Genomic DNA, 25,937 nt, shown 5'->3' on the forward strand with positions numbered 1-25,937 from the left:
CCAGACCTTCCAGATCAAGGAGTCAAAAGTTGTGTCAGGCGCGCCAACACACTGCGCTTTGTAGGCCGATGAAGCCGAGTAGTGCCCATGAGGAGTGAACTTCCAGGCGATTTGGTCTGACTCTTCTTCTTCTAACTGCACATTGCGGATTGCAGTCCATAGGGCAACCAGCTGCTCCACAAGGGGCACTGTAATTACTGGGTTTGTCTCCAGTGCCAAATCACCTACCCAGGCATCATTCTCCTTTCCTTGGCGCAGGGTCTTTTTCCTCTTCTTAGAAATTGCGTATACTAGGGGCATGAGGTCCTTTGGTCTTCTCCCATCGATCCACGCAGAGTCCCAGAATCGCGCTATATTCCCATCACCAATGGTTATCTTAGTGGATGCGGCAAACAAGCTCTTGTCTACTTCGTCGCAGGGGACCTCGAGACCAACCCATGGCTTGTTTGGGTCCTTCCATTCATGCCACAACCAGCGTAGACGCAGGGCTCTCATGAATTTTTCTAGGTTCAGGACCCCGAGGCCTCCTTGCCTAGTTGGCAGACACGTCTTTGTCCAATTGACTTTGCATTTTCCACCCGTGATGTCCCCCGTGCCAGCCTAGAGAAAACGTCGCCGCTGCTTGTCTAGGCACTCCAAGGCTTCCTTTGAAGTTTTCAGAGCGGTCAATAAGTAGATTGGCTGCGCCGTTAGCACTGATTTTACAAGTGTGGACCTCCCGGCAAGTCCCATGTTTTTGCCTCTCCATCCCGTTATACGCCCTGTGATCTTATCAAAGATGTGCTGCACGTCCACCTTTCGCATCCGCCCGAGGATTAGGGGGAGTCCTAGGTATTTGATCGGGAAGCATGCTCTCACTGCTGGGACTCCCTCTAAGATGTCGTCCAAATCAATGTTATTGCATTTGATGGCCGCGACTTGAGATTTTTGGAAGTTGGTAACGAGTCCAGTGGCCGTGCCGAAACGTTGCAGGATTTCCGTGAGCGCTTGGACATCCCCTCTTGTGGGATTGACGAAAATGGCAGCGTCATCTGCATACATAGATGTTCTCAGGCGAGGCATTATGCCTCGAAGCTTAGAGAGCGAACCCAGGTCTGTTGCCTTTGTAAGGAGACGTTGGAGAGGGTTGATTGCTAAGACAAAAAGGAGCGGAGACAACGGGTCTCCCTGCCGAAGTCCTCTCCCATGCGTGATTCTTTGACCAGGGATGCCGTTGAGAAGAACTTGCGAGGTAGATGTGTAGAGGAGGGCACCTAGCCAGTATCTCCATTTTACAGGGAAGCCTAGGCGTTGCAAAAGGGCCATCAAGTAGTCCCAACGAATAGAATCAAATGCTTTCGTGATGTCGAGCTTGAAGAGGAGCATCGGCCGATTCGTACGGTGAAATCTTCTGGCCATGTTCCTCACAAAGAGGAAGTTGTCATGAATGCTTCTTCCCTTGATGAAGGCGCTTTGGTTGATGGAGACCAAGGAGCGCATGTGGGGCCTCAGCCGCAACGCCAGCAGCTTGGAGAAGATTTTGGCTATGCTATGGATTAGACTAATCGGCCTGTAGTCCGAAACACTCTCCGCCCCTTCCTTCTTCGGGATCAACACAATATTCGCTAAGTTCAGGAGGCCCAAGCTGGCGCAGCGGAGGTTGAAGATGGAATTGAAGACAAGGGAAACATCCTCCTTGACGATATCCCAACAACTTTTAAAGAAGATACCAGTGTAACCATCCGGCCCTGGCGATTTGTCAACTGGCATCTCTTTGATAGCCCTGTGGATCTCCTGCTCCGAGAAAGGCTCTTCCAAGGTAGAGAGGTCGAAAGGCTGGATGTCTAGAGCTTCCCAGTTGAGCTCATTTGTCCTCGGCCCCGGCCGACCCATTAAATGGGCGAAGTGGTCAAGGATGGTCATTTCTTTCTCATCGTGAGTGACTGCCCAGCCATTTTCTTTGCGGAGCCTTTGAATACTATTCTTCCTCCTACGCGTATTCACCCTGAGATGAAAAAACTTTGTGTTTGCCTCCCCTTCACGGATATGAGTCAACCTGGAAGCCTGTCTTTTCCTTTCCCTCTCTATCGTGGCGAGAGTCAGAGTTTTGCGCTTTAGTGCTGCTCTCAGCCGCAATTCCGGGCCAGAGAGATCTCTGTGTTCCTGGGCCACATCAAGCCGCTGAATGACATCGAGTGCCATGTGAAACTGAATTTTCGCCTCCGTGAATAGACTTTTAGCCCAGGTTTTAATGCAAGAAGCTGTGCGCTGTAGCTTGTGATTTAGGCGGTGCATTGGCTCTGTGTGCGGGGAAGGCTGGGTCCAACTAACCTTGACCATATCCTTGAAACCCGGAATGCATGTCCAAAAGTTCTCAAATCTAAAGGTGCGCGGCTTGCGCGGGGCAGCGGGATTTGAAAGAACGAGAGGGCAGTGGTCTGACGGCCCTGTTGGGAGGGCATGCAGGACATGGTGATGGAAGGCGAGATCCCAGTTCTCATTGCAGAAACAACGATCAAGCTTCACTAGAGTGGGCCATTGACGCTCATTACTCCAGGTGAATCTCCTATTTTGCAAGGGGATCTCGTGGAGTTCACATCGATCGATTGTCGCTCGAAAGCGCCTCATGCGAGCTAGATTAAGGTTGCCATTGTTTTTGTCCCTTGCTCGGTAGATTATGTTGAAATCCCCGAATAGGAGCCACCCTTCGCCAGCATTGGGCTTTAGCCGCCTTATGTGCCTAAGGAAGGAATCCTTAAGCCGGTGTCTCGTGGGCCCGTACACTCCGGTCATAAGGAAGGTAGCCCCTGTGAGTGGGACCGTTACTTGTGCTGAGATCGAAAAGCGGCTGATTCGAATATCTTGTAGGACGAGGGTAGCACTGTTCCAAAGGATAAGAATTCCCCCTCTCGTGCCCGTGGCCGGTTTGAAGGCAAAGATATCCAATTTGTAGCCACCCAGGAAGCGGGCGAGGCCGTCATCGATGTTCTGAAGTTTCGTCTCTTGGAGGCATGCTAGGTTGCACTTTGTATCCAACATCATCTCGTGGACCGTGTTGCAGCGTGCTGGCGAATTGAGCCCCCTCACATTCCAACTAATGAAATCTAGACTGTGCGACATCTGCAAACCAAAGGTGGACTCTTGATTAGGGGAGTAGGCCCAGCCGGGGTTGGAGCACGGCCTGCTTGGCGCGAAAGAGGGGAAGGGGACTTGTGATGGACCCTGAGTTCCTCTCGACACTCAAGGTTGTTGTTGGCCCGATCTTTCGGTGAGTTGTGATAACTACGATTTGGGAGAAACGTTGACGATCCGACTACAATCGTACGAGACGTTGTGTTGCGCCTTAGCGATCGATACACCTCTCCGTGGGTTGTTGATCTTGCCGGTGCAAATCAACCTTATTCCTGCAAGCAAATCGAAGAAACAAGCAAGAACAAGATAAAAGCAATCTGAATTGCAAATAGGAGTTAAATACGAATGATAAGTTGGGGTTCCAAAGAACAAGCAGACGGACGGTCTAGCTGACACGCGCGCTGCAAGCAAGTAGCAATGGCTAAACTTTAATCTATCAAAACCCCAGAAACCCTGAAGGGGTAACTAGCTATATATAGGGATGGGAGGACGACCTAGGGGTGCCTAGGGTCGTGCTCCACCAGCTTGGGGCGCACCCCACATAGGCCCCACCTGGGCCAGGGTCCCAAATGAAGTTACAAGCCCATAGGCCCATTACAGGTGTCGCAGCACCTTGTTTCTTCAGTTGCTGCCGACTGAGATGGAATTTGGCAATGAGGCTTGATGCATTGGAAAGAGGACTCCAAGAGCTTTCCATCAAGTACTCACGGGCCGAAAATGGAGGTCGTATGCAGATTCGGCGGCCGTTTGAAGTCAGCAGTGTAGTAGGTGGCCGAATCGGATTCCAGCACTTGGAGGACTCGAACTTGATATCTTGTTGTTCATCCATGATGTGAGCAATGGATGTATCGGTAGTAGCCATGGTCACATCATCCTCCCCTTCTTCATGGAAAACCGTCCTCGGTTTTTCCATATGGTGTTCTTCACATAGTCCATTCAAAATAACCTGTTTCATCCAATCAAAACTAGAGAAACTCGAAGTAGTGTGATTAGCAATAACATGTTTCTCTAAATCCGAACAAATGAAAACTCTATGCACCAAATATATTCCTCTATCATTATATTTGCCAAAGATATGAAAAATAGCATTAGTTGGACATGGCAAATCAGACTTAGCAAATAATTTCTCCTTCAAATTATCGAGCTCACAAAAATCATCAAACTGAACATAGCCCAAAGTATTTAAAGAAGATAGCAATTTACGTTCCTCAACTTCATTAGCAATGTGAATAGCATGCTTAAAATCAGCACACAAAGAAACACTAGGAATAGCATGTTTATTCACTAGTTGTGGCATGGATATAAGTGAAGCATTATCACACAACTCTTCTTTATCACAAGGAACAGCGAGTAAATCAACTTGTGACAAAGTAATTCCAGCATTTGGTTCCACTAACGGTTGCTCTACTTTTGCATGAAAAGTGGACAAATTTACTTCGTTAACAATGCACTCACCTTGATTAATTTCAGTACCATTTACTTTATCTTGGATGTCCTCTTTAGATGATGGAGGTGTCTCGAACTTGAGTGTGAACAATGGAATTGGTGGCTCTTTCATGTCTCTCTCCTCCTTTTCGTGATTACGCACTTCCTGCAAATAGTTAGTAATTGGAGGCAAAGACATAGCGTGTTTCTTTTTCATATCCTCCTCTATTTTACTTTCAGCATTGCAAACAAGTTGTAACAAATGAGAAAGAGATCTATACTTTTCACAAGCAAGCATGTCCTGAATTTCTTTGTTAAGTCCACATAAAAACCTCAATTCTGTAGCTTCTTCACATTCATCTAAGCCACAACGTAATAAACAAACATGCATATCATGATAGTATGAAGTAACACTTTTGGTATCTTGTTTTAAACATTGCAGTTTGTTGAGCAGAATATCAGCATAATACATGGAAACATAAACATCTCTAAAATATCGTTTCAGGTCTTTCCAAGATTGTGGTATTTTGTTATGCCTACAAAGATGTTTCCAATCATTAGAAGCATGTTTAATTAAAACACTAGAGGCACACATAACCTTTTGTTTCTCCGACAAGACATGCTTTTGAAATTCACTATCAACCGCTAGCTCCCAATTAATGTAAGCACGAGGATCATAGTTTCCCTCGAAATAAGGCAGTGCAGATTTGATCTTACCTAGAACATCATCACTTACCTCATAATGGTCATGTTGATCCCTCCTCATGTCTCGACGAAGATGTCGATGTTGAGCACAGCTATCCCCAATTATCTTGCGTATCCCTGCCATTGTTAGTAGAAAACAAGAAACATACACAAAAATATGCGCGTTCCTATTAACTACTAGGTAGTGGCAGCTCAAAAATCGCACACACTCAAGCTTTTAACCAAGCTCTTACAAGATCTTACCAATGCAAGTGGAATGGTGACATACACCGACTCAACCAAGCACCCCAATGAAGGTTGGATGTATCGATGCCTTGGCAAACACTTGCGGTACGGCTGTAATGAAATATGTGGAGCTCTGGGTAGGCTTAAATATATAGCAAAGGAATAGCAAATGCTCAAATCAGATAATGCAAAGTTGAATAATTGTTCAAAGTCAAGTACCGTGCTGGTCCTAGGCTAGAACGTACTAGAGACGCGAGCCTAGACACAAACGATACCACAAGATAGCACTAGGAACAACTCATGCACAACTCTGATATATGAAGTTCAGCTCAAACATAACAGTATTTTCTCTTTTCTTTCTTTCTTCTTTCTTCTTTTCTTTTTTTTTCTTTCCTTTTCTTTTCTGTTTTTTTTGGTGCGGTTTTTTTTCTTTTCTTTTTTTTTTGCACCTTTCGGCCTTTTTTTCTCACTTTTTTTCTTGATTTTTTTAACAAAAACTGACTCAAGGACCTTAATGTAAGATTGCAGGGACTCAAACATAAATATAAAATTTACAGGAACTCAAATGTAAAAGTATAAACCCACTACACAAGCCACGGCCAAAAAAAACACACACAAGGATCGGCAAACTCTAGATGCAACTCAAGAACTCCGGATATGGTGAGAGAAAAAAGGAAACTGATTTCAATCAATCTGATCTACTATTTCTTTCCAGATTAAACTCTCATACTTCCAAAAACAGATTTGGAAATTCTTCTTCCTCCTCTCTACACCGGCAACAAGCACAGGCCGATCTATTCACGGGCAAACCAGAAACTAAAGCAAATCCTAAATGCAACTCCAAAACTGACCGATAAAAATTTTTGAAAACTACAAAAATAGAACCGTGGCAGCAAGTCGATTCCATTTTTGTAGGTCCCGACGACAACAGAGACACGGAGGCGACGACGACTGTGGTACAAAACGTGACCAGAACTCGAAACTCTAAACGAACTAGACGCTAACACCAGCAACTCAACTCGACGATGTAACACAAAATTCAACAAAGCAAAAACTGAAAATAACAATGCAATGGCACAATATGGCTAGGTAAATGATACGAATTTTTTTGTATGGCTATTTTCTGGTTATAGGAAGATAAAAACTCACCGAGCAACGAAAGCTCTGATACCACCTGATGGACCCTGAGTTCCTCTCGACACTCAAGGCTGTTGTTGGCCCGATCTTTCGGTGAGTTGTGATAACTACGATTTGGGAGAAACGTTGACGATCTGACTACAACCGTACGAGACGTTGTGTTGCGCCTTAGCGATCGATACACCTCTCCGTGGGTTGTTGATCTTGCCGGTGCAAATCAACCTTATTCCTGCAAGCAAATCGAAGAAACAAGCAAGAACAAGATAAAAGCAATCTGAATTGCAAATAGGAGTTAAATACGAATGATAAGTTGGGGTTCCAAAGAACAAGCAGACGGACGGTCTAGCCGACACGCGCGCTGCAAGCAAGTAGCAATGGCTAAACTTTAATCTATCAAAACCCCAGAAACCCTGAAGGGGTAACTAGCTATATATAGGGGTGGGAGGACGACCTAGGGGTGCCTAGGGTCGTGCTCCACCAGCTTGGGGCACACCCCACTTGGGCCCCACCTGGGCCGGGGTCCCAAATGAAGTTACAAGCCCATAGGCCCATTACAGGTGTCGCAGCACCTTGTTTCTTCAGTTGCTGCCGAATGAGATGGAATTTGGCAATGAGGCTTGATGCATTGGAAAGAAGACTCCGAGAGCTTTCCATCAAGTACTCACGGGCCGAAAATGGAGGTCGTATGCAGATTCGGCGGCCGTTTGAAGTCAACAGTGTAGTAGGTGGCCGAATCAGATTCTAGCACTTGGAGGACTCGAACTTGATATCTTGTTGTTCATCCATGATGTGAGCAACGGATGTATCGGTAGTAGCCATGGTCACATCAACTTGGGCCGGGAAGATCCCGTGCGGCCATAATGGCGTCGGCCTCGAATGTCATTGCACGCGCAGCCCAACGAGGCCCAAGATGGAGGACGGCCTTAGAAGGCGCGTGGAGGCCCGAGCGAGTGCGCGAAGGCCCAAGCGAGGCCCAGCGAGAGGTATGGCCCGTGGCTGGGGAGCCGCTAGCGTCGTCGTCATCATTTCTGCCTTCGTCGCAGCGGCGCACATACACACAGACGCCGGCGGCGAACGAGGCGCGGCACAAGCGAGAAAAAAGACAGCACAGGCAGGGTGAAGCGAAACGAAGTTCTGACCGACATGTGCTCCAAGAGCTGAGGTTCCATAGAAATGCTGGGGAGGCGGCACGCAGGCCATCGGCGACACGCCAGCTGCAAAAGAAAAGACGGCGACGATACATGGAGCGATGACAGCTCCGAATCCGATGATACATGGAGCGACGACAGCTCCGAATCCGCGCGCGCAGGCGCTGCTCAAGCGAGCATTTCTTCCACTTCATCGGCCACATTAGTGATCCCTTCGCCCATAAGGGGGAGCAGAGCGGCATCCATGGCGCACTCATCATCGTAGTCGAGGCCGAATATCGCCGTCAAGGCGGCGATGGCGTGCGGCGGCAGGGGCCCATCAAACATGGCCATGTACTGGCTGAGAACGCGCTCCACGGAGGCATCTTCTCCGTCATGGAGGATGCCCAACCTCCTGAATAGGACGCGCTGGCACCTCTCCATCGTCGGTCTTGTAGGTTGCTTGGCGAGGCGCTCACTCCGCCGGGTTACCTGGCTATGCTGCCTCAGCCAGAGCTTCACCTTCCTTGTGAGGACGACCGGCCGCAGACATGGAAGCGTTGAGCAGGGCGGCGATGCAATGATAGCCGGTGGAGGCAAGGTGAACAGTCCCGCGATGGCGCATGGCGAGGATGCGCTTTCCGTCAGCGAGCCCAGCTCCAGCGCCAACGGGGGCGGGGTGGCTGGCATCAGGGTCATCTCTTGGGGAAGCAGCGCCCCGGGGAGCGACGCCGGCAGAATCTTGTCGGCCGCAGCGTCGCTGGCCAGATCTTCCAAGTGGCGAGGCGGGGACGCTGCGAGAGGTGCCGGCGACATGGGCTGTGGTAGGAGAGTGTCATCGCCTGGGGTGCAAGCTGCAGCGGCAGCCAGCTCAAGGCGCATCAGCGCCTCCTCAATTTGCTTGCAGGTTGTCGGCGTTTCGACCGTTGGCGTGGCCGGCAAGGCCTCCCTGATGCGGCCAAAGACGCGCGCAACAGGCACTGGCTTCCATGTCGTGCCGCCGAACCAGGCTTCAGTCCTAGTGGAAGACCGGATGGCTAGGTCCTCCGTCGCCGTCGGAGGTGGCGCAGCCATGGCCTTATCAGCGACAAGCGCGAGGCGAAGCAGCTGATCACCAGTTGAAGTCGGAGGGCTCGTCGGGATTTCCCGCGTCCTAAACGGGGAAGTGTGCAAAGCATGCAGCAATCGAAATTTGCAAACCTCGGTGTGAAGCTCCTGCTGGCGGGGAGGCAGAGAGATCTCTGCCAGGTGTGGCTCGGGGTAGACAGGATCAGTGACGTTGTCCACGTCGGTGGCACCAGCGCGATGACGCTGGCCGCCATGGCGACTGTGCCCACCCCTGTCGCGCTGGCGCGGGGAGCGTGTGCGTTCATGGCGGTAGTCTTGATCGATCGCACGTTGTTCGCCGTGGCCACGCCCGAAGTCTCGTCCCCGTTCATCCCAATCGTCGTCGTCTCGATCCCTGCGCCGCCAGTTTTGATTAGCCCTGGGGTGGTCGTTGTTGTGTCCCCGGCGACCTCTTCTCCCGCCGCGGGCACGGTCGTCACGGTCGGCCGGGGCGTCACGATCATCATCGCCACGGCCGTCTTCTTCTTCATCTTGGTCATGCTCGATGCGTGCCGCGCGTCCGCGGCGAGACCGATCGCGCACCCGCGCACGACCGCCGTCACATGCGCCGTCGTCGCCCTGTTTCCCCGCTCTCCGCGCTCAGGGCAACGCGCTCCACGGAGCTCGTCCTCCCGATTGTGGTCGCCCAGGCGGTCGTGAACAGAACGCGGCGGCGGCGGGTGGTGTGGGAAGTCCTCAAAGACTCGCCCGGGTGCCTGCTCGCCATCCAGCACCCCTAGGGTCCACGGCAGCAAACGCCGCTTCGTCGGCTAGAAGGAGCCTTGCGCCTCTAGGTTGATGATCGCCGCCGTGTAGTCATGGATTTCCTCCAAATGGAAAAGCACCGATGACGCACTCCCCGCTGCTAGTGCTCCGGCGGATTTTCCGCCACGAGCAGGGAGGCCAGCTACGGGTCCTTCGCGCGGTTGGTGAAGCCAAGCCACATCCGCTTCGGGATGGTACTGGTGTTCGCCGTCCATGCCCACAGATCGATGGAGCGAGTGTTGCCAGACTCCACTGGGTGGACGAGGTCGGTCTCGATCTATTCCAGGGCACAGGTGCGCCCAATGAGGCGCTCGGCGATGTCCGCTGCCCAGGCGTGCATAGGGACGCCATCGAGGCAGAGCCGCACACGGAACATCAACGCGACGCCAAGAGCGCTTTGCAGGCTGCGCCACTTGATGAAGTGGATTTCAATCCCGCGACGCTTGACGTAGCCCTTTGCAATGGCTTCCTCGCAATGGCGGCGATGTTGGAACTTGATGAGGAAAGCTTGGGGATGGTGGAGCGAGACAGCCACATCGCCTCGGCGAAGCTTGAACTCGTCCAAGAACGCCTGCTCGACGTCTTGCGGCCCCGTCGACGGAGGCGCCCGCGCGGCCCAGGAAACAGCCGCGGTCTTACTCCACTCGCGCAGCTCCTCATCAATGGCGTACGAGGTGGGGATGAAGATGGTGTCTTCCTCCGGGCGCGTGGCCGGGTCGCCGAGCTACGTCATCCTGGTTGCCCGCGTTCTTGGCGGGGGCGGCGGAAGCTGGAGTGGAAAGGCCGGGCGATTGCTCGTCTGCAGCTCGCGCACGCGATGACGGGGAGGCGGACTCTTGCGTAGGTGACGCGGTGACGACGAGCGAGGACGCGACCGCGGGGGCGTGCGAGCGCCCAACCGCGCGCGCCGAAGAGGGGACCGAGAGCGCGCACGCACAGCGCGACGGTGCCGGCAGTCACGCGCGCGATGTCCGGAACGACGGCAGTTGAAGCAACAGACCAGGTCCCTGCACTGTGCAGCGCGGTGCTCTTTGCTGACGCAAATGAAGCATTTCCCACTTGTTTGAGCCCAGAACGCATGATACGAAGAGGAGTAAATGGGGCGCTGTCTACTTGAAGGCGGAGGTAGGCGGGAGGCGGATGAATGCTCTTCTCTATGCCACCTGCGCTTGCGATGCACCGGAATCCAAGGCGAATCCGCAGAGATATGGCCATCCATCTTCTGCTCGGCGACGTGACGGTGAGGAAGGCTAGCGTCGTAGGGAGTACTCCTCCGCGGCGGAGTGACATCTCGAGCAGAGCGGTTGTTGCGCCGGACGGTGGAGGTAAATGCCGACTTGAATAGGGGGCGTGGCGGAGAGCGCGTGCGGCCAGTGTCCAAATTTGAATTTGGGAAGCCCTGACCACGGACAGCATCAGCGAAGGACCGGCGAGCGGCAGCAGGTGGCGGATCTGGCGTCTCTGCTACCATCGAGGCGACGGAGGCCAAAGGGGGACGCCCAGATCTGCGCGGAGGCCGCGGCGGGGACTCCGGGCACGGCTGGAGGAAACTTGCGGAGAACTGGCGTGACTGGGAGGAGCTTGCGGAGCGCTGGGACGACGGCCAGGAGGCGGCGGAAAAGCTGGCTGGGCGTCGGAGGATACGCATGGGCGGCGTCGGCTGGAGCGCCGACACCGGCGGCGGGCACGGGGGCATGCTGCTTACCTCCTGTCGGGTCCTTGTAATGCTACCTTCACTTGCATCTTACCATAATTATGAAAGGGCAAGCTATTGCATATTTTCCTGTGGCCAAGCTATTGCCAAATATCACATGCATCTTACTATAAAATTCTGAATAGGAATATTTAGGGTGTGTTCGCTACTGGAGGTTTCCAACCGGGAACAGTACACCCGGAAAACGGAGCGGTCTATTAGCGTGTGATTAATTAAGTATTAGCTATTTTTTTTCAAAAATGGATCAATATGATTTTTTAAGCAACTTTGATATAGAAACGTTTTGCAAAAAAAAACACACCGTTTAGTGGTTTGAAAAGTGTGCACGTGGAAAACGAGGGGGGGAAGTTGGGAATCGGCAGTGTCGAACACACCCTTAGATATTCAACGTCAGCCTTGTGATACTACATGAGAAATTAACAATAAAACTACATGCTCTTCCAAGCCTAAGCATACTCACACATATGGTATCATTTCTCCAACTATTATCATTAAGATAATCAATTCTCTTCCTATCCCTTTCGTCTATTGGCCCATTGATAATCCCTTCTCCCCTTGTAATATTTTTTTCTTTTTTTTCTAGAATCGATAATCATAGCCATCATTGACAACAACATATATGATGTAGCCGCATAAATCAGAAGCCTTATTTTGCTGTCTAGCTACAATGCCACAATTTGATATATAATTAGCTTTGCCACATTCACACACATACATGGATCGACAAAGATAGACACAATATATCAAAACCAATCAAATTAGCACACAAGTTCTGATTGGGAGCATGGGAGAGGACTGAGGAGGGGGAAATCGGTGTTGATGTCGTATATCGCTTTCTCAGCCGACATCACCCCCTCCCCCTTCAACCTCCCGTGCAGCAGCCGTACATCACCTCCCTCGCTGCCTCCCTACACCGCCAGACACCACCCGCCCTGCTCAATGATGCCCTCTAGCTTGTTGCATTGTTGTTGGCTATGCATGCTTGCAGTGGTCTGCTGGCTGCTTGATAGGTCGCCACCGGCTCAACAATCCTATCCGTCGGTCATAACAACCTGCTTGCCGTCATCATGCACCGCCTAAGGAGGTGTGGCTAGGGTGATTCGTGATAGTGGATGAAGAGTACAAGGAGAGAAGAGAAAGTGGCGAGGGAAAAAAGTAGCGAAGGGTTGGAAGGTGAGCGTGCACGGGCACGTGACACCAAAATCCCACCGGCTGCTTTGTCCAGCCGGTTTTGGTGGAGCAGGCCATCCGAAATCTACAAAGAATATTCCCAAGTGGGTGGCTATATCCTTCACTTGCCTATGAATTGAGCACCACAAAAAAAATGGTGTCCATGTCTATCCACCCATATCTCTTGAATCAAACACACCCTTACTAGTTGTATGGCCCCTCATTGTATGATGTACAAACCGCTACACATATTGTACCTAAACATCGGACCAAGTTACTTATTATAGGGCCCACATTCATCATTCGGTTTGCACCAAAATAAGTCACTGGAGATGCCCTCGTGGCAAATAATAGACTGTGTGAATTTTGCGTAGGTCAATAAGAAATCGTCCCTAATTCCTTCTTGTGCTTGTCCTATGGGCTCGCATTTAACTTGTAAATTACTACGAGTTTATCTTTGTTCATCCATCTTGTCAAACGGGTTATGAATCTGAAACTCAACTTGAGAAAAGATATCGCATTTGAATATATACTTAGTATGCCCATACTTGACAGCGAAAAATACAGTTACATATGGCACGTCAGTCTATTCAAAATAGCAGATCATAAATACTGAGACAAATATAAAAACAATATTACACACACACACATATCCGTAGTTATGTCAAGCATCCTAAGAAAGGGGCACTAAAGGGTTGTTTGGCACAACTCTAGCTCCAAGAACTCTGGAGTAGGTCATTTCTAGCTCCATAAATTCTTGGAGTTGAAGCCATGGGTACATAGAATATACATGGTTGATCAATTTCATCGGTATTTTGCACTAAATATACATATGCTTAAACAACTTTCTTCTATCCTACTATCTCCAAATCCTACATTGATTTTAGAGTTAGAGTTATGTCAAATAGGTCCTAACTATCAAGAGACAAAAGAGTGGAGATCAAAGGTGATGGATAACCTATATTACTGCCCTACTGAAACATGGTCGTAAACTTAAGATAATAATTACACATCGTTTTCTTTTATGAAACAACTTCGACATGACAAGATATAGGTTAGTGTCTTTCTTCTCCTACCTAGATCAGGATCTTCAACCTTTAAAAGTCATGTGACTTCGTTATAAACATGTGGATCCGATAAACTCTAAACCCATATATCAGTAATAATGTCACTACGACTTTAATGATATAGGATATATCCTGATTCTACCTCCTACCTATGACAGCATCATTGTACCGCTATTTCCAAGCTAGCCACTATTTTGAACCAGGAAATTATATTGTACTTCGAAGACCCACTATTGTTGGAGCCAACACACATGCTTGAGCGTATGAGCCAACAGCCAACATACATACTTGGGTTTATTTCTACTCCCTCCGTTTCACAATGTAAGTCATTCTAGTATTTTTCACATTCATATTGATATCAATGAATCTAGACATATATATCTATCTAGATTCATTGACATCAATATGAATATAAGAAATGCTAAAATGACTTACATTCTGAAACGGAGGAAGTAGAAAAAAGAAATTAATATATGTTGTCTCTATAACAAAGGGTCTGTGTATCGCTAAGAGAACCATTTATTTCGTATTCTCACAATTATTGCTGAATTGCCACCCCGCCCACCCGCCCCGCCATGACATATCAATATCGACAGAGCATAAAACTGTGGACATGGATATGCATAGTGGTCGGAAATTCTGACTTGTTTTGTAGAAAATTCCGCAAAATTAATTGATGGTAATTAAGTCATCTAGTTGAGCTTAGCTGTTAGTACTATAATTTATTACTCCATACTGAAGTTTTTCCTCCACTGTTTCTAGAAATACGGAAAAACTCAAGTTGTGCTCACAACTATTAATTCAGTCGTCCTACCCAAAGTACAGTTTGTACTCTGTCCATATACATTACGACCGATCAACCATGTCCTCTGTTTTTATATGAAAGATCAACCACGTTCCTGTTTGTTCTGAATCTATATATACCGCACATTTGTCACGAGACAACGTACCGGCTGCATCAATCAGGACCAAGCTCAGCTCGCTTCGTCAACTTAAAATATCAAGCCCAGGACGCTACTCGAACCATGCGGGCATTTGACCGGACGGCTGAGATCTATTTCTGTATTGCGTTCTTGCCAACTACTAAACCTTTTGCCTGTCAAGAGAGAATATATATTTGGCCTGGGTAGCTCAGAAACACGCATGCTAATATATATGCATGCGTCGTGCTCGCTTGCTCAGACACCACACCACGCACGGCGAAACGCTAGCTGCCGACCTTCCGTTGGTTGCGAAGGAAACATCAGCTGCAGCGTATGCATTCTCTGTACGTGCATGCGTGGAGTAGATATATAGGCCTATAGGGACTTTTTGGTGTAGGCTATGTAGCTATAGACTTTATAAAGGAGATGACAGCGTGGTTAAGCAGGCACTATTTGTTCTTTTGAATTAACGGGAGAAGCTAGTGCGCTAGCAGCCGGAGTAGCTCATGTATGTTTAGCTGCGCGACGCACTGATGATCGAAGAACCGTCAAACCTTCACGTGTGAACGTGCTTACTCATCCCGGCGTTAATCATTTCTGATGAACTTAAAAATTATCATGTAGTAAGATTATTGTAGTGGTATTAATTAAGAAATGAAGGGGGGGCATTTGTTCCGAGCCTTCAAGATTGAACAGTGGAGTAGGTGTGAGTGGATCCGAAGCTAGAAACGTTTAATCTCCTTGTGATGATCCCCGGCATCGCTGATTCGCTTCTATATTCTTCTTTATTTGTTTTCTCCCTGAATCTTCACATAATCACATAACGTGGAAATACTGCGTTTGCCGACTTATTGATTTTTCACGGATTTTTTTTTTCTAGTAGCTGTGCTTGCGAAGAAGACGAATGACCCGAGAGGCTGATGAATGGTGTGCGATCTGGGCCTCAACGGAGGCCCAGCCCAGATCGCACCGCATTGAGAGGCCTAATAGCCCATCAGGCCCACTCGAAATGGATAACAACCGCACCCACCCATCTCACCCTGTTCCTCCATCTCCGGCGCCTCCCTCACCTACAAGCGAGCCCCACCCCGCACACCCACCAATGGCTCCCTCCCGAACCCCAGGATGCTCCCCGTGGCCCCCACTCGTCAGCCTCTAACCGCCTCGTCTTGGCCTCGCCTAGCCGCGGCGGGACCCACGCCGCCCAGACCCAATCTCCCCCTAAACCCCGCACCGCCGCCGCCGCCGCCGCCGCCGAACCCTAGCCCCGCCGCCATGCTGCGCCGCCTCGCCGCCGCCGCGCCGCGGGCCTTCTTCTCGTCGTCGACCCCGCACGCGCCGCCGCCGCCGGCGGGGTACACCCAGCGCCGCGAGTACGGGCTGGTCCCCATGGTGATCGAGCACACCTCCCGCGGGGAGCGGGCGTACGACATCTTCTCGCGCCTCCTCAAGGAGCGGATCGTCTGCATCCACGGGCCAATCACCGACGACACGGCCTCCCTCGTCGTCGCCCAGCTGCTCTTCCTCGAGTCCGAGAACCCCGCCAAGCCCGTCCACCTCTACATCAACTCCCCCGGCGGGGTCGTCACCGCGGGCCTCGCGATCTACGACACCATGCAGTACATCCGCTCCCCGGTCACCACGCTCTGCATCGGCCAGGCCGCGTCCATGGCCTCGCTCCTCCTCGCCGCGGGCGCGCGCGGCGAGCGGCGGGCGCTCCCCAACGCGCGCGTCATGATCCACCAGCCGTCGGGCGGCGCGTCGGGGCAGGCGTCCGACATCGCCATCCACGCCAAGGAGATCCTCAAGGTGCGCGACCGTCTCAACAAGATCTACGCCAAGCACACGAGCCAGGCCATCGACCGTATCGAGCAGTGCATGGAGCGGGACATGTTCATGGATCCAGAGGAGGCGCACGACTGGGGGCTCATCGACGAGGTCATCGAGCACCGCCCAGTTTCACTGGTTTCTGATGCCGTCGGCAGCGATCTGCCAAACCTAGGCGGGGGCGGAGATGGGGCTAACAAGGCAACTGATGAACCATCTCCAGCTTGATGAATGGTCACAAGGTGCAAATCTTTTTGCGTTCCTGTAGCTGTGTTGCTGGAATTAAGGTTTAATTCTTGCACAGCCTGTTCTTTTGGTACTTGAATTAATCTGTTTCTTATAATGAATTCAACCCTTGCCTGCTTAGCCCCATTGATGTTGATAAATGCAGTGTTAAAACAGTTTATCAGAAAGCAATGAATCTCATATGGACAGGAATTGCAACTTTTCTACAATAGGCTTGATTTTGTATTTGGGACTAGCCTGGCGTGTATGCTTTATTCATAACTGCACGGTATGGTCATTTCAGTTGAGCCTATACTTTATGTGACTGTTGTTAGAGAGCAAGTCATGTATACACAACATGAGTAGAGCACACTGGCAACTAGGGTTCATTTCTCGCGGAATAGTCAATTGCCAATAAGATCGTAGTGTTTTTTTTTCCTGTACTACAATGGTAGATTCTGATAGACTTCGTTTTCTTGTAGTGTATGAAAAAGGGAGACATGCTCACAGAATTCTGCTATTAGAAAATTAGAAGATGAACTGGTTAATGTTCCTGCTATCAAAAATTGGAAGATGAAACTGGTTAATGTTCCCACTATCAGTCAATAGCCATCCTTTTAATTATGTCAGTCATATACAGAGCAGAGCTGTCTAGCATTTTCCTGATGCTATCATACTGGATGCTTGATTGAACCCGTCCGGCATTAGAAATAAAATGGCAAAGCAGTTAAGCCCCATCATTTTGGGATCATCTTGAATCCTACAAGGCTTCCATACCTGGTTTGACAGTTTTTAAGCTCATTTGGAGCCATGGACCTCACCATCCATGAGAACTGAATTTGGTTCTTTTAGATCTTAACATGGCCTGCTATCCAGTCCTCAACGGTACTTAGTAAGCATTCATTGGGATGATTGCAGACCCTGAAGCAATATAGCTGAGTCATGGCTTAATAACACATGAAACTGATATTTAATGCTTAAGAAGTACCCTTTTCATATGCTTCAGAGTTTTAACTTAGGAAATAGTTGTGAATTTTCATACCAAAGTTATCACCTGAAAAGTGTCATATAACCACTGTCATCAGCTCACTTGTTGATTAATCTGTGTGCATGTACCTGAATGCCACATTGACCTCAATCCTGTTGGTCTGACATTGTACTCTAGTAGACATGTTACTACAATTTACATAGTAAATTTTCTGCCTTCATATGTGACTAGTTGTGCAAGTAATAGACCACATGATACTACAGTAAATATTGTCTGTACTACAATTTTACTCAGTGGTGTTGGTGCCTCCTCCAGAGGTACATCACTGGCAGTGTATTCATTGTTCCAATACAGCTCTAATTTCTATACTCATCTTTTATACTCGCATCCGTTCCTGATATTTGCAATCTGGTTGGTTTTTGGATGTGATGAGTTGAGTACACAGAAGATTTGGTTACATAGTCCCAATGATGTACTGGTACCCTGTATATATGTATTATTCAGTATTTTCACCCTTCGTGTTGTCAGTTACTTGAATATAACAGATGCGTTTAGTCTGTGGTTTGAACTATTCCATTTAGTTTATCACCATTCAAACCTTCATAGTTACTAACCAAAATATTGGGTGATCGAGTATTAGTGATTCAGAAAAACAGGAACGGTGAGTAATCCGAAACACTAATAAGCTGCTTGTTTTCAGACTTAGAAAATGTTATCCTTATATTGTGCAATGCAAATTTCGTCGAATACTACGGTATGATTTCAAGTTTGGTGACCTTTGGCCTAGTTCGTTGTTAGACCCCGTCCCCAGCAACTACCAATTCTCAAGGACACCACCAGGCTTTGTTCTTCTTGTGCCCTATGGACTGCAGAAGCTTGCAGTTGCAGCTTCAAACTTGCTCCAACTTACAATTTCCGTGACACCGGAACGTAAAGGTTCCAACTGCTGCGTATGATAACCGTAGTAGCATGCGGGTTACAGAGGGTGCTTGTACCAGCCGAGAACAACAATTCCCAATTGTTCACGGAATGCTACACACTTAAAACCATTGCCTTCCCTATCCAATCGAGCAAAGTTAGCAAAGCTATGGCTGCACTTGGGCAGCAGTGCTCATCAGCGGGAGCGCGAAGCGGGCAGCGAGCTGCCGCGGAGGAAGTGGTAGAGCATGGCGAGCGACCGCCGGGGCGCGAAGAGCGGCACCTGGTGCCCGGCGCCGCGCACCGTCACCAGCGTCAGGCCTTCCTCGTACTCCACCGCCCACCCGCCCACCTGCTGCCTGTCGTACCACGCGCGCCACCCGCCCCACTCCGACTCTTCGCCGGCGCCATCGCCGGCGGTCTTCCGCATCAGCCGCGGCCGCAGCTTCATCGTGTTCAGGCTGTACCGCGTCGACGTCACCGGCACCCTCCCGTCCGTGTCACCGCTGCGCCACCATCACAAACGAACACGTTCGTTAACAAGACAGATATCAGCAGAGTGTGTGTCTATAGTGGGTGCTTCGAGGATTCGAGCAGTGCACCTGTAAACCCAGATGCGCAGCCCGGCGCCCATGAGCTTCTTCAGGATGGGGAGCACGGTCGACGGCGAGTCGTTCCATTTACTTATGGCCTCACTGCAGCACAACATACAAGAGAGTTACAGTCACATTTTTTTTTATCCCTACATGACATGAGCTGATGAGCAGGGTGCCGGAGCTGCAGCTCATTCTGCTACTGTCCCATACGGCCATTCTGCTACTGTCTACAGTAGGAGTAAACCGCATGGTCAGGGCGTGCGTACAATATGGAGGAATCAATGTCGCAACGCCAGAGATCTGACGACGGGTCTGCCTGCCATAATATGGAAGGCAGCTAGCAGATGGACGAGTAATTGCAGGATAATAATACGTCAATCAATACACAACGATGAACAATCGACCGATCGTCCGTCGCTGGAAGTATCGATCGTACAGTAATACTATTAGACTTTAACATATGCACGCGGGATTAACCGCACAGCGGCACAGGTCGTCATGTCGGGATGGGTGGGGGAGATTGTACAGAGAACCAGAGCGAGCGTGCGCACCTGCAGGGGGAGTACGGGTAGCTCAGGCCCGTCCTGTTCGCGTGCAGCGCGCGCTGCACGTCCTCGCGGTTGAAATACCCCTTCACGTACTCCTCCGTGCACGGGTCGTACCCCGCCGGCACGCGCTGCATCCTGCGCCACGCCTCCTACACCAGCCAAAAGAGAAAAAAAACGGACCACATCACGCGCGCGTTTTCTCGCGGAAACCGTGGCGTTTTAGCTCGGCGAGGGGGGGAGGGAGAACTTTTACGTGCTTGGAGAAGAGGCGGGGCGCGGCGACGAGCCCGGGAGACGAGCGGCGCGGCGATGCGGACGCGGGGGAGGAGGAGGAGGAGGAGAGGCACGTCGGGGTGTAGATGCTGTAGATGTCGATGTCGTCGTAGGCCCTGAGGAAGGCGCGGACGGCCGGGGAGCAGCCCTTGCTTGGCTTGCCGCCGTCCTCCTCCTCCTTGAACGAGTCGCACTCCCGGCGCACCGCGGAGTAGAGCTCGTCGGAGATGATGGCGTGGCTCCACGCGTACTCCACCATGCCCATCTGGTCCGTCGCGTCGTTCAGCACCGCGTTGCCGATCTGCACGAGACAGCAAAAGTTTGTTCGCATCAATCGCACACTCCATGTGAAAAAAAAGAGAAAGAAACTAAACTCGTCGCAATTATTAGTTGCATTGTTGCAAAGTACAGCAATCGCAGAAATGTTAGTGCTACTTTCACAGGCGTGAAATAATTACCGCAGTTAAAAAAGTTTCGACGCAAACCATGATATTCTTATACTACGGCATAAAGCGAGTAAAGTGGGGTATATCCGAATGCACGCGTATGCCCATCTTTAGAATCAATCACCCCACGGTTCCTTTCATTCTCTCTTTTGCTTTATCTTTCTAGAACACTAATTAAGCATTCAAGCATGATTTGCGTCGTAAAAGCTGTCTGCATGGCACTTAGTAGCAATCTTAACAGCATGATTGCACGCATAAGAGGGTCCGGCTCTTTTCTTCTTTCTTTTTATTCCCGGATTCCTTCGGGAGAGTGCTTACCATGAAACCTTTGATGTTGATGACTCTGTCTCTGCTGGCTCCTTTGTTCCCGTCGTAGATTAGCTCTGCGAGCTGTGGGACATAGTGCCCTGCAAAAGCGTATCATAGTCAGATTCAGCGACAAGATTATCAAGCGTATCTGAATATGTCATGTCCTCTCATATAGATGCACATATATAGGGACGAAGAGAGTGGTACTCCTACTATTTTTAGTTGCAGGTCACCATGAAGCTTATAGTACTGTAACAAATTTACTGCTAACAAATTACGTTTAGGCTGTACCAGCATAGCTCTCTCCGGCAATATAGAAGTCCCGATTCTTGAACTCTGGGAACTTGTTCAGCCAGTTTAGGAGGAAGCTGTACGAGTCCTGCGCCGTCACACGATCGCCGAGGCGTCGGAGATCAGATGTCCGGTTCGTGTAGGAGAACCCCACGCCGACGGGCGCTTCAAGGAACAGCAGATTCACAGCTGAAGGCAACCAGCAACGACGCAAAATGCTCGATCAGACATGATTCAGAAGAGCAATTTCAGAGTTCAGGCAGGAAGAATTAATCAGAGCTTTGCCTTTGTTCCATGAGTAGGCATTGAGAGTGAGATTTTCGCCGTAGCTCCTGACCAGAAACGGGCCCAGCTCCTGGGCGGCGCCATAGGCGACGGATGAGCATCCGGGACCTGCAAGATCACATTATATTAGACAATCAAGCATGTTGATTACCAGTTGCTACAAGTATTTTTACCTCCCCAAAAACCTTATCCGTTGGACTGTACTGCAAGTCACCTGATCTCCAGAGTTGTTTATACCGTACAGTAGTACTAGGGCTTTACGTGTACCTTGTACAGTATCTAGGGAGTAATTCTGTTGTCGTCGTGTTTAGTTCTAAAATTTTTTTCAAACTTCCAACTTTTTAATCACATCAAAACTTTCCTACACACATAAACTTTTAACTTTTCCGTAGCACCGTTCCAATTCCAATAAAACTTCTAATTTTAGTGTGAATTAAACACAACATGTGCTTTATTGTAAAAACAATGGCAAGGGTGAGGACAGCGTGGAGGTCTGGGAGATGAGACAGCTGATTTGCCAAGCAGAAAGGACACTGGCAGTCAAAACGTCAAAGGCTCGAATATCCATGTAATTAAGGTGACTACTATACGGAGTACTGTTTTTTCACTGCTTTCTGGCCCTAATTTTTTATACTGTGCAAAATCTCCATGTTCACGTTCCTAGTATCCTCCTATAAAAGAAAATGGGTTATCACTAGGATTTCTTATTCTGACACTAAAGCACATGACGACACTAACACATGACAGTACAGTAACACTACATGCCCACGGAGCCATTCAATAGCCAATATACTATATACTATCATACGACATACTCCTTCGTATTAGACTTAAGAACATTTGTAAGGATGTAATGGCGCCGTTTCTACACGCTTATCTCTGTTTTTAATTATTCTTTCAATGTGATGTCCTTTGGTGGTGCCCCATTAGCCTTCTCTAGAGCCATGCGAAGGAACGCTAAAGGACAAGAGAAAGATAAAAACGCAATGTGAAAGTCTTGCATGATCTAACAGTGGTAGCTAGTACTCCTACATGGGAAAAAAAGAGAGAAGAGAATCCAGGAGAAAACTACGAGTACATGGCACTCGCTGTGTCCCTCCCTCTAGCCTTGTCCGTGTCGTCGGCAAGCAAAGCTTCTTCCCAAGCTGCTGCAGGATGCCAGGATCTGCTCGTTTGTACCACTGCTGCCTTGAGCCTTCTTTTATCCTTTTGCCCTCTTTTGACAGTGTCTTTTTTCTGCACCGGCTGGGAGGCTTTGCTCCCCACTGCTCTGATCAATGCCCTCCTCGCCTGTGGATCCTGCCTGCCTTGCTTTGGAGCTTTTATTGCCAGAAAGCATAATTCTTCCGTTGCGACAGGGTGGCCACACGGCCTGCAGGCTTGTGCTTTTCCGGATTGTGACTTGCTAATCGCCACATTTGAAGCCCATAGATGGATAGATATAGATAGTAGATAGGTAGGTTCTAGGTAAAGAGAGATGAGGAGAGATTAGCCTTGTGTTCATTACTATAAACACGTATAGTAGTAGATAACTGGAAGCACAAGATCGAAGGCAAGAAATGTTGCAAATCCCAAAACAAGAACAAGAAGCAAACGCGCTTGCCGTCTACTTTAATTCACACGATGGAGAGTAAAAACAGTTTGGCAATCCTCTGTTCCTCTGCAACTTTAAAGAACCGAGAGCAAACGAAACAATGGCGGATGGACAGCATTCACGGGATCCACTCATCCACAGAACAAGAAAATCAATGAAAAAGAGCACACGTCTCAGAGAGATCACGCGCCGTACTCGTACCTCCGTTGAGCCACAGCAAGAGCGGTTTCTTCTCCGGCTCCTTCTCGGCCTCGAAGAACCAGTAGAAGAGCGCCTTGCCGTTGCCGACGCCGACGTAGCCGGCGTAGTGCCTGAACCGGACATCCGGCTGCCCGGGCAACCCCGCCACGAGGTCTTCCTCCGGCCGCCTCATGCTCCGGGACGCGCCGGTGGCGCCTGCAGCCGACGCTGCGGCCAGGAACGCCACGGCCAGCGACAGCGAGAGTAATGCCATGGACATGCTCGCTAACCGTGTCGGTGCTCTACTGCTCTGACCTCTGGGTTTTTCGGCTTCGGCTCTTGGGCTCTCGAAGAAGAGAAGAGAGGGAAGGGTTGGTGGTTTTAAAAACAGGGCAGAAACGGAGAGGAGGGCAAAGAGCAGTAGATGTGTAGAAGAAGAAAGGGTTAGCAGTTAGCAGTAAAAGTAACTGGAAGGTTAGGGGAGGCAGCGATATCTGGGTTAGTGGAATAGTGGGGGAGGTTAAAAGAACGGAGTTTTTGGTGGGATGGTTTAATGGGAGTAACTGGTTTGGGCGTCGTGGGCAGAGGGCAGTGGGCTTGTTCACTGTCTGCTGCGTACGGGCAAAGGTCCATCAATGGCTTCTGTAGTTCTGTTCAAGCCGGTGTGTTTGGAATCCAAACCTTGGACCGCACTTGTCCTTTCTTACGTAATTTCGCTGATGTTTAAATTTATTTAGGTGGTGATGATTAGTGTTTAGCTAGCCCCTGTGTTTTTTTGGGCAAAGCTTTTTGACCATTGTTCTGGTTCATGTCATCATGCCCATTTCATTTGTTCACGCAATATTTTTCCCATATAATCAGTCAAAGTTTTAAGCTGTGTTCGCTCCTCCTGCTTGGGAGCACTCCCTCTCTAGCACGAAAAATACGTTATTAATTAAGTATTTGTTATTTTTTAAAGATTAATTTGATTTTTTAAGCAACTTTAATATAGAAATTTTTTTAAAAAAACACACTGTTTAGTAGTTTGAAAAACGTGCACGCGGAAAATAAGGGGGATGAGTTAGGAAAAGGGGCATCCGAACACACCCTTAGTCAATTGATATGCTGATGCACTGGAGTACGGACCTTTTTCTTTAGAAAACCCATAAACATCGCTAGATGATATGAATAGAGAGCAAAGAACTATCCTTATGAAAAAAAAAATACATTCTTACTAATGAAACAAAACAGTAGTAGAGAAACAAATCGGCACGAGCTATGATATTGTTGTGACAATTGTACCTTTAGTCTCATTTGATGTGCACTTCAGCACTTCGCTTTACATGCTAGTAATACCTTTTGGGTGTCTCCAAGGAAATAACACAAAAACTGAGGTTTTTTATTGAGCCATAATTTTTTGTGTGAGCTTCATCAGATTCAGCAAAGGGTTTTCACCAAGTTCACTATTTAATATGAGAAACTCTAACTTCAGTCCTGTCAACTGAGATTGCATAGGCAGTCTATGCTCAACCCAAATGGTTAACCCGACATGGTTACCGCTACAAGGGAAGACGATTCCGAAATCCAAGCAACCTTCAACATAGGAGAGTTCAAATGGCAGCGAAAAAACTGTTGTCTTGCTGATTCGACGAAGGAGGATTGAGTAAAAGGTGGCGTGCAAATTGAGATTGCTAGATCATAGCAATTGAAACACCCATCCACCATGATCCTAGTTGCTTCACACATACAAGATATCCATCCCAACATGACTAATTACCACCGCCCCCAAGACCCGCCAATTAGGAGGAGAAGCTTCTAGCCGACTCCGTACGTCAACCATGGCAGCACCAGACCCTGTGATAGAAGAGTTAGTTGCCGGTGAAGTAGCAACTGGACAATGCCACTGCCACCAGGATTGACGACACCCAACAGCCCCCGCCGCAGATATGACAGTAGGTGAGTAAGACTGTGTTTAGTTCGCACTAAAATTGAAAGATTCGTTGAAATTGGAATGATGTGACGGAAAAGTTGAAAGTTTGTGTGTGTAGGAAAGTTTTGATGTGATGGAAAAGTTGAAAGTTTGAAAAATTATTTTGGAACTAAACACGGCCTAAGTTGGTACTTCCTCCGTCCCAAAATGTAGCTATTTTTGAGGTTGGCACAGATATTAAGAAAGTATGTGAGAATGATTAGAGAAAGTTTGTGATTGGTTGAAAGGATGAGGTAGGTGGAGAAATAGCTTCATTTTGAGACAAAACGCTATGCTAGAAATAGCTACATTTTGAGACGAAGGAAGTATTGTCGCAATGAGACAGCGCCACCGCTACCTGGGCCTCCACCACTAAGATCACTAGAGTATGGACTTATCAAATCCCGTAACTTTTCTTTGTAAGATTAAAGAAAATTTGAAGAAATTTTAGAGGATTCTAAACCTAAGCCTTTTTCCATATATGTTGGAACAGGATTTGAGCATGCCAAATAACAATGGATTACTATCCTAGTGTATGTCCTACTTCCATAAAATTTTTACATTGAGCTAATATCTCAAATTATTTTCCCTCTGAGAGGTTCAATGTATCTCTCTCTTTATCTCTCTTTGCTCTCTCTTTATCTCTCTTTGCTCACAAATCCATCGAGTATTCCTTTGAAACATAGAATTGTGAAACACGGCAATAGAAAAAAACGAAAGAACAAAATGCCATGCTCGTTGAATTCCTACGGAGTTGGAAAATGTCAAAATTGTCATTTAGATGGTGCATAGAAAAAGCACATGAATTCATGACTAGAGATGGCAATGGGGCACTGTTCACCATTTCCCCACAGTGAATTCCCCTAATCCCTTCTCTGTACTCGATAGACGCCTACCTCATTTCTTCTCCGTCAAGATATTCGTCTTCCATAGATATGATGTACATTTACTGTTGTGTGCTGATTTATGATCCATGCCTAACAGTTTGTTGAGTGGATTATTTTGGAAAAATATTGATGTGATATACTGTTGA

At 48.6% G+C, this 25,937-nt stretch overlaps 2 protein-coding genes across 3 annotated transcripts; one reads left to right on the forward strand and one right to left on the reverse strand.

Annotated features, from left to right (window-relative positions):
• Positions 1 to 15,673: 15,673 nt before the first annotated feature.
• Positions 15,674 to 16,741, forward strand: LOC4336449 (uncharacterized). The gene has a single exon (XM_015780290.3). It carries the CDS (start codon positions 15,752 to 15,754, stop codon positions 16,529 to 16,531), a length of 780 nt encoding a protein of 259 aa, XP_015635776.2. The 5' UTR covers positions 15,674 to 15,751; the 3' UTR covers positions 16,532 to 16,741.
• Positions 16,742 to 18,447: 1,706 nt separating this feature from the next.
• Positions 18,448 to 23,382, reverse strand: LOC4336450 (serine carboxypeptidase-like 35). 2 transcript variants are annotated; one of them, XM_026025258.2, is made up of 8 exons: positions 22,978 to 23,382; positions 21,183 to 21,290; positions 20,898 to 21,086; positions 20,616 to 20,704; positions 19,826 to 20,152; positions 19,582 to 19,727; positions 19,037 to 19,129; positions 18,448 to 18,940 (listed from the first exon to the last, which is right to left on the reverse strand). In XM_026025258.2, exons 1-8 carry the CDS (start codon positions 23,234 to 23,236, stop codon positions 18,631 to 18,633), a joined length of 1,521 nt encoding a protein of 506 aa, XP_025881043.1. In that variant the 5' UTR covers positions 23,237 to 23,382; the 3' UTR covers positions 18,448 to 18,630. The 2 variants fall into 2 exon arrangements, with proteins under 2 accessions (XP_025881043.1, XP_015635775.1); XM_015780289.3 differs by having other exon boundaries at positions 19,832 to 20,152; positions 22,978 to 23,368.
• Positions 23,383 to 25,937: the final 2,555 nt, after the last annotated feature.

The sequence above is a fragment of the Oryza sativa genome, chromosome 4 (genome assembly GCF_034140825.1).
Source record: "Oryza sativa Japonica Group chromosome 4, ASM3414082v1".
Lineage (NCBI taxonomy): Eukaryota > Viridiplantae > Streptophyta > Magnoliopsida > Poales > Poaceae > Oryza > Oryza sativa.

Coding starts and splice junctions, on each gene's coding strand:
- LOC4336449 (XM_015780290.3), top strand. CDS start 15,752: ATGCTGCGCCGCCTCGCCGCCGCCGCGCCGCGGGCCTTCTTCTCGTCG.
- LOC4336450 (XM_026025258.2), bottom strand. CDS start 23,236: ATGTCCATGGCATTACTCTCGCTGTCGCTGGCCGTGGCGTTCCTGGCC. Junction 20,705..20,897: donor TGCCGGAGAGAGCTATGCTG/GTACAGCCTAAA, acceptor ACGCTTTTGCAG/GGCACTATGTCCCACAGCTC. Junction 20,153..20,615: donor TCAACATCAAAGGTTTCATG/GTAAGCACTCTC, acceptor TGTCTCGTGCAG/ATCGGCAACGCGGTGCTGAA.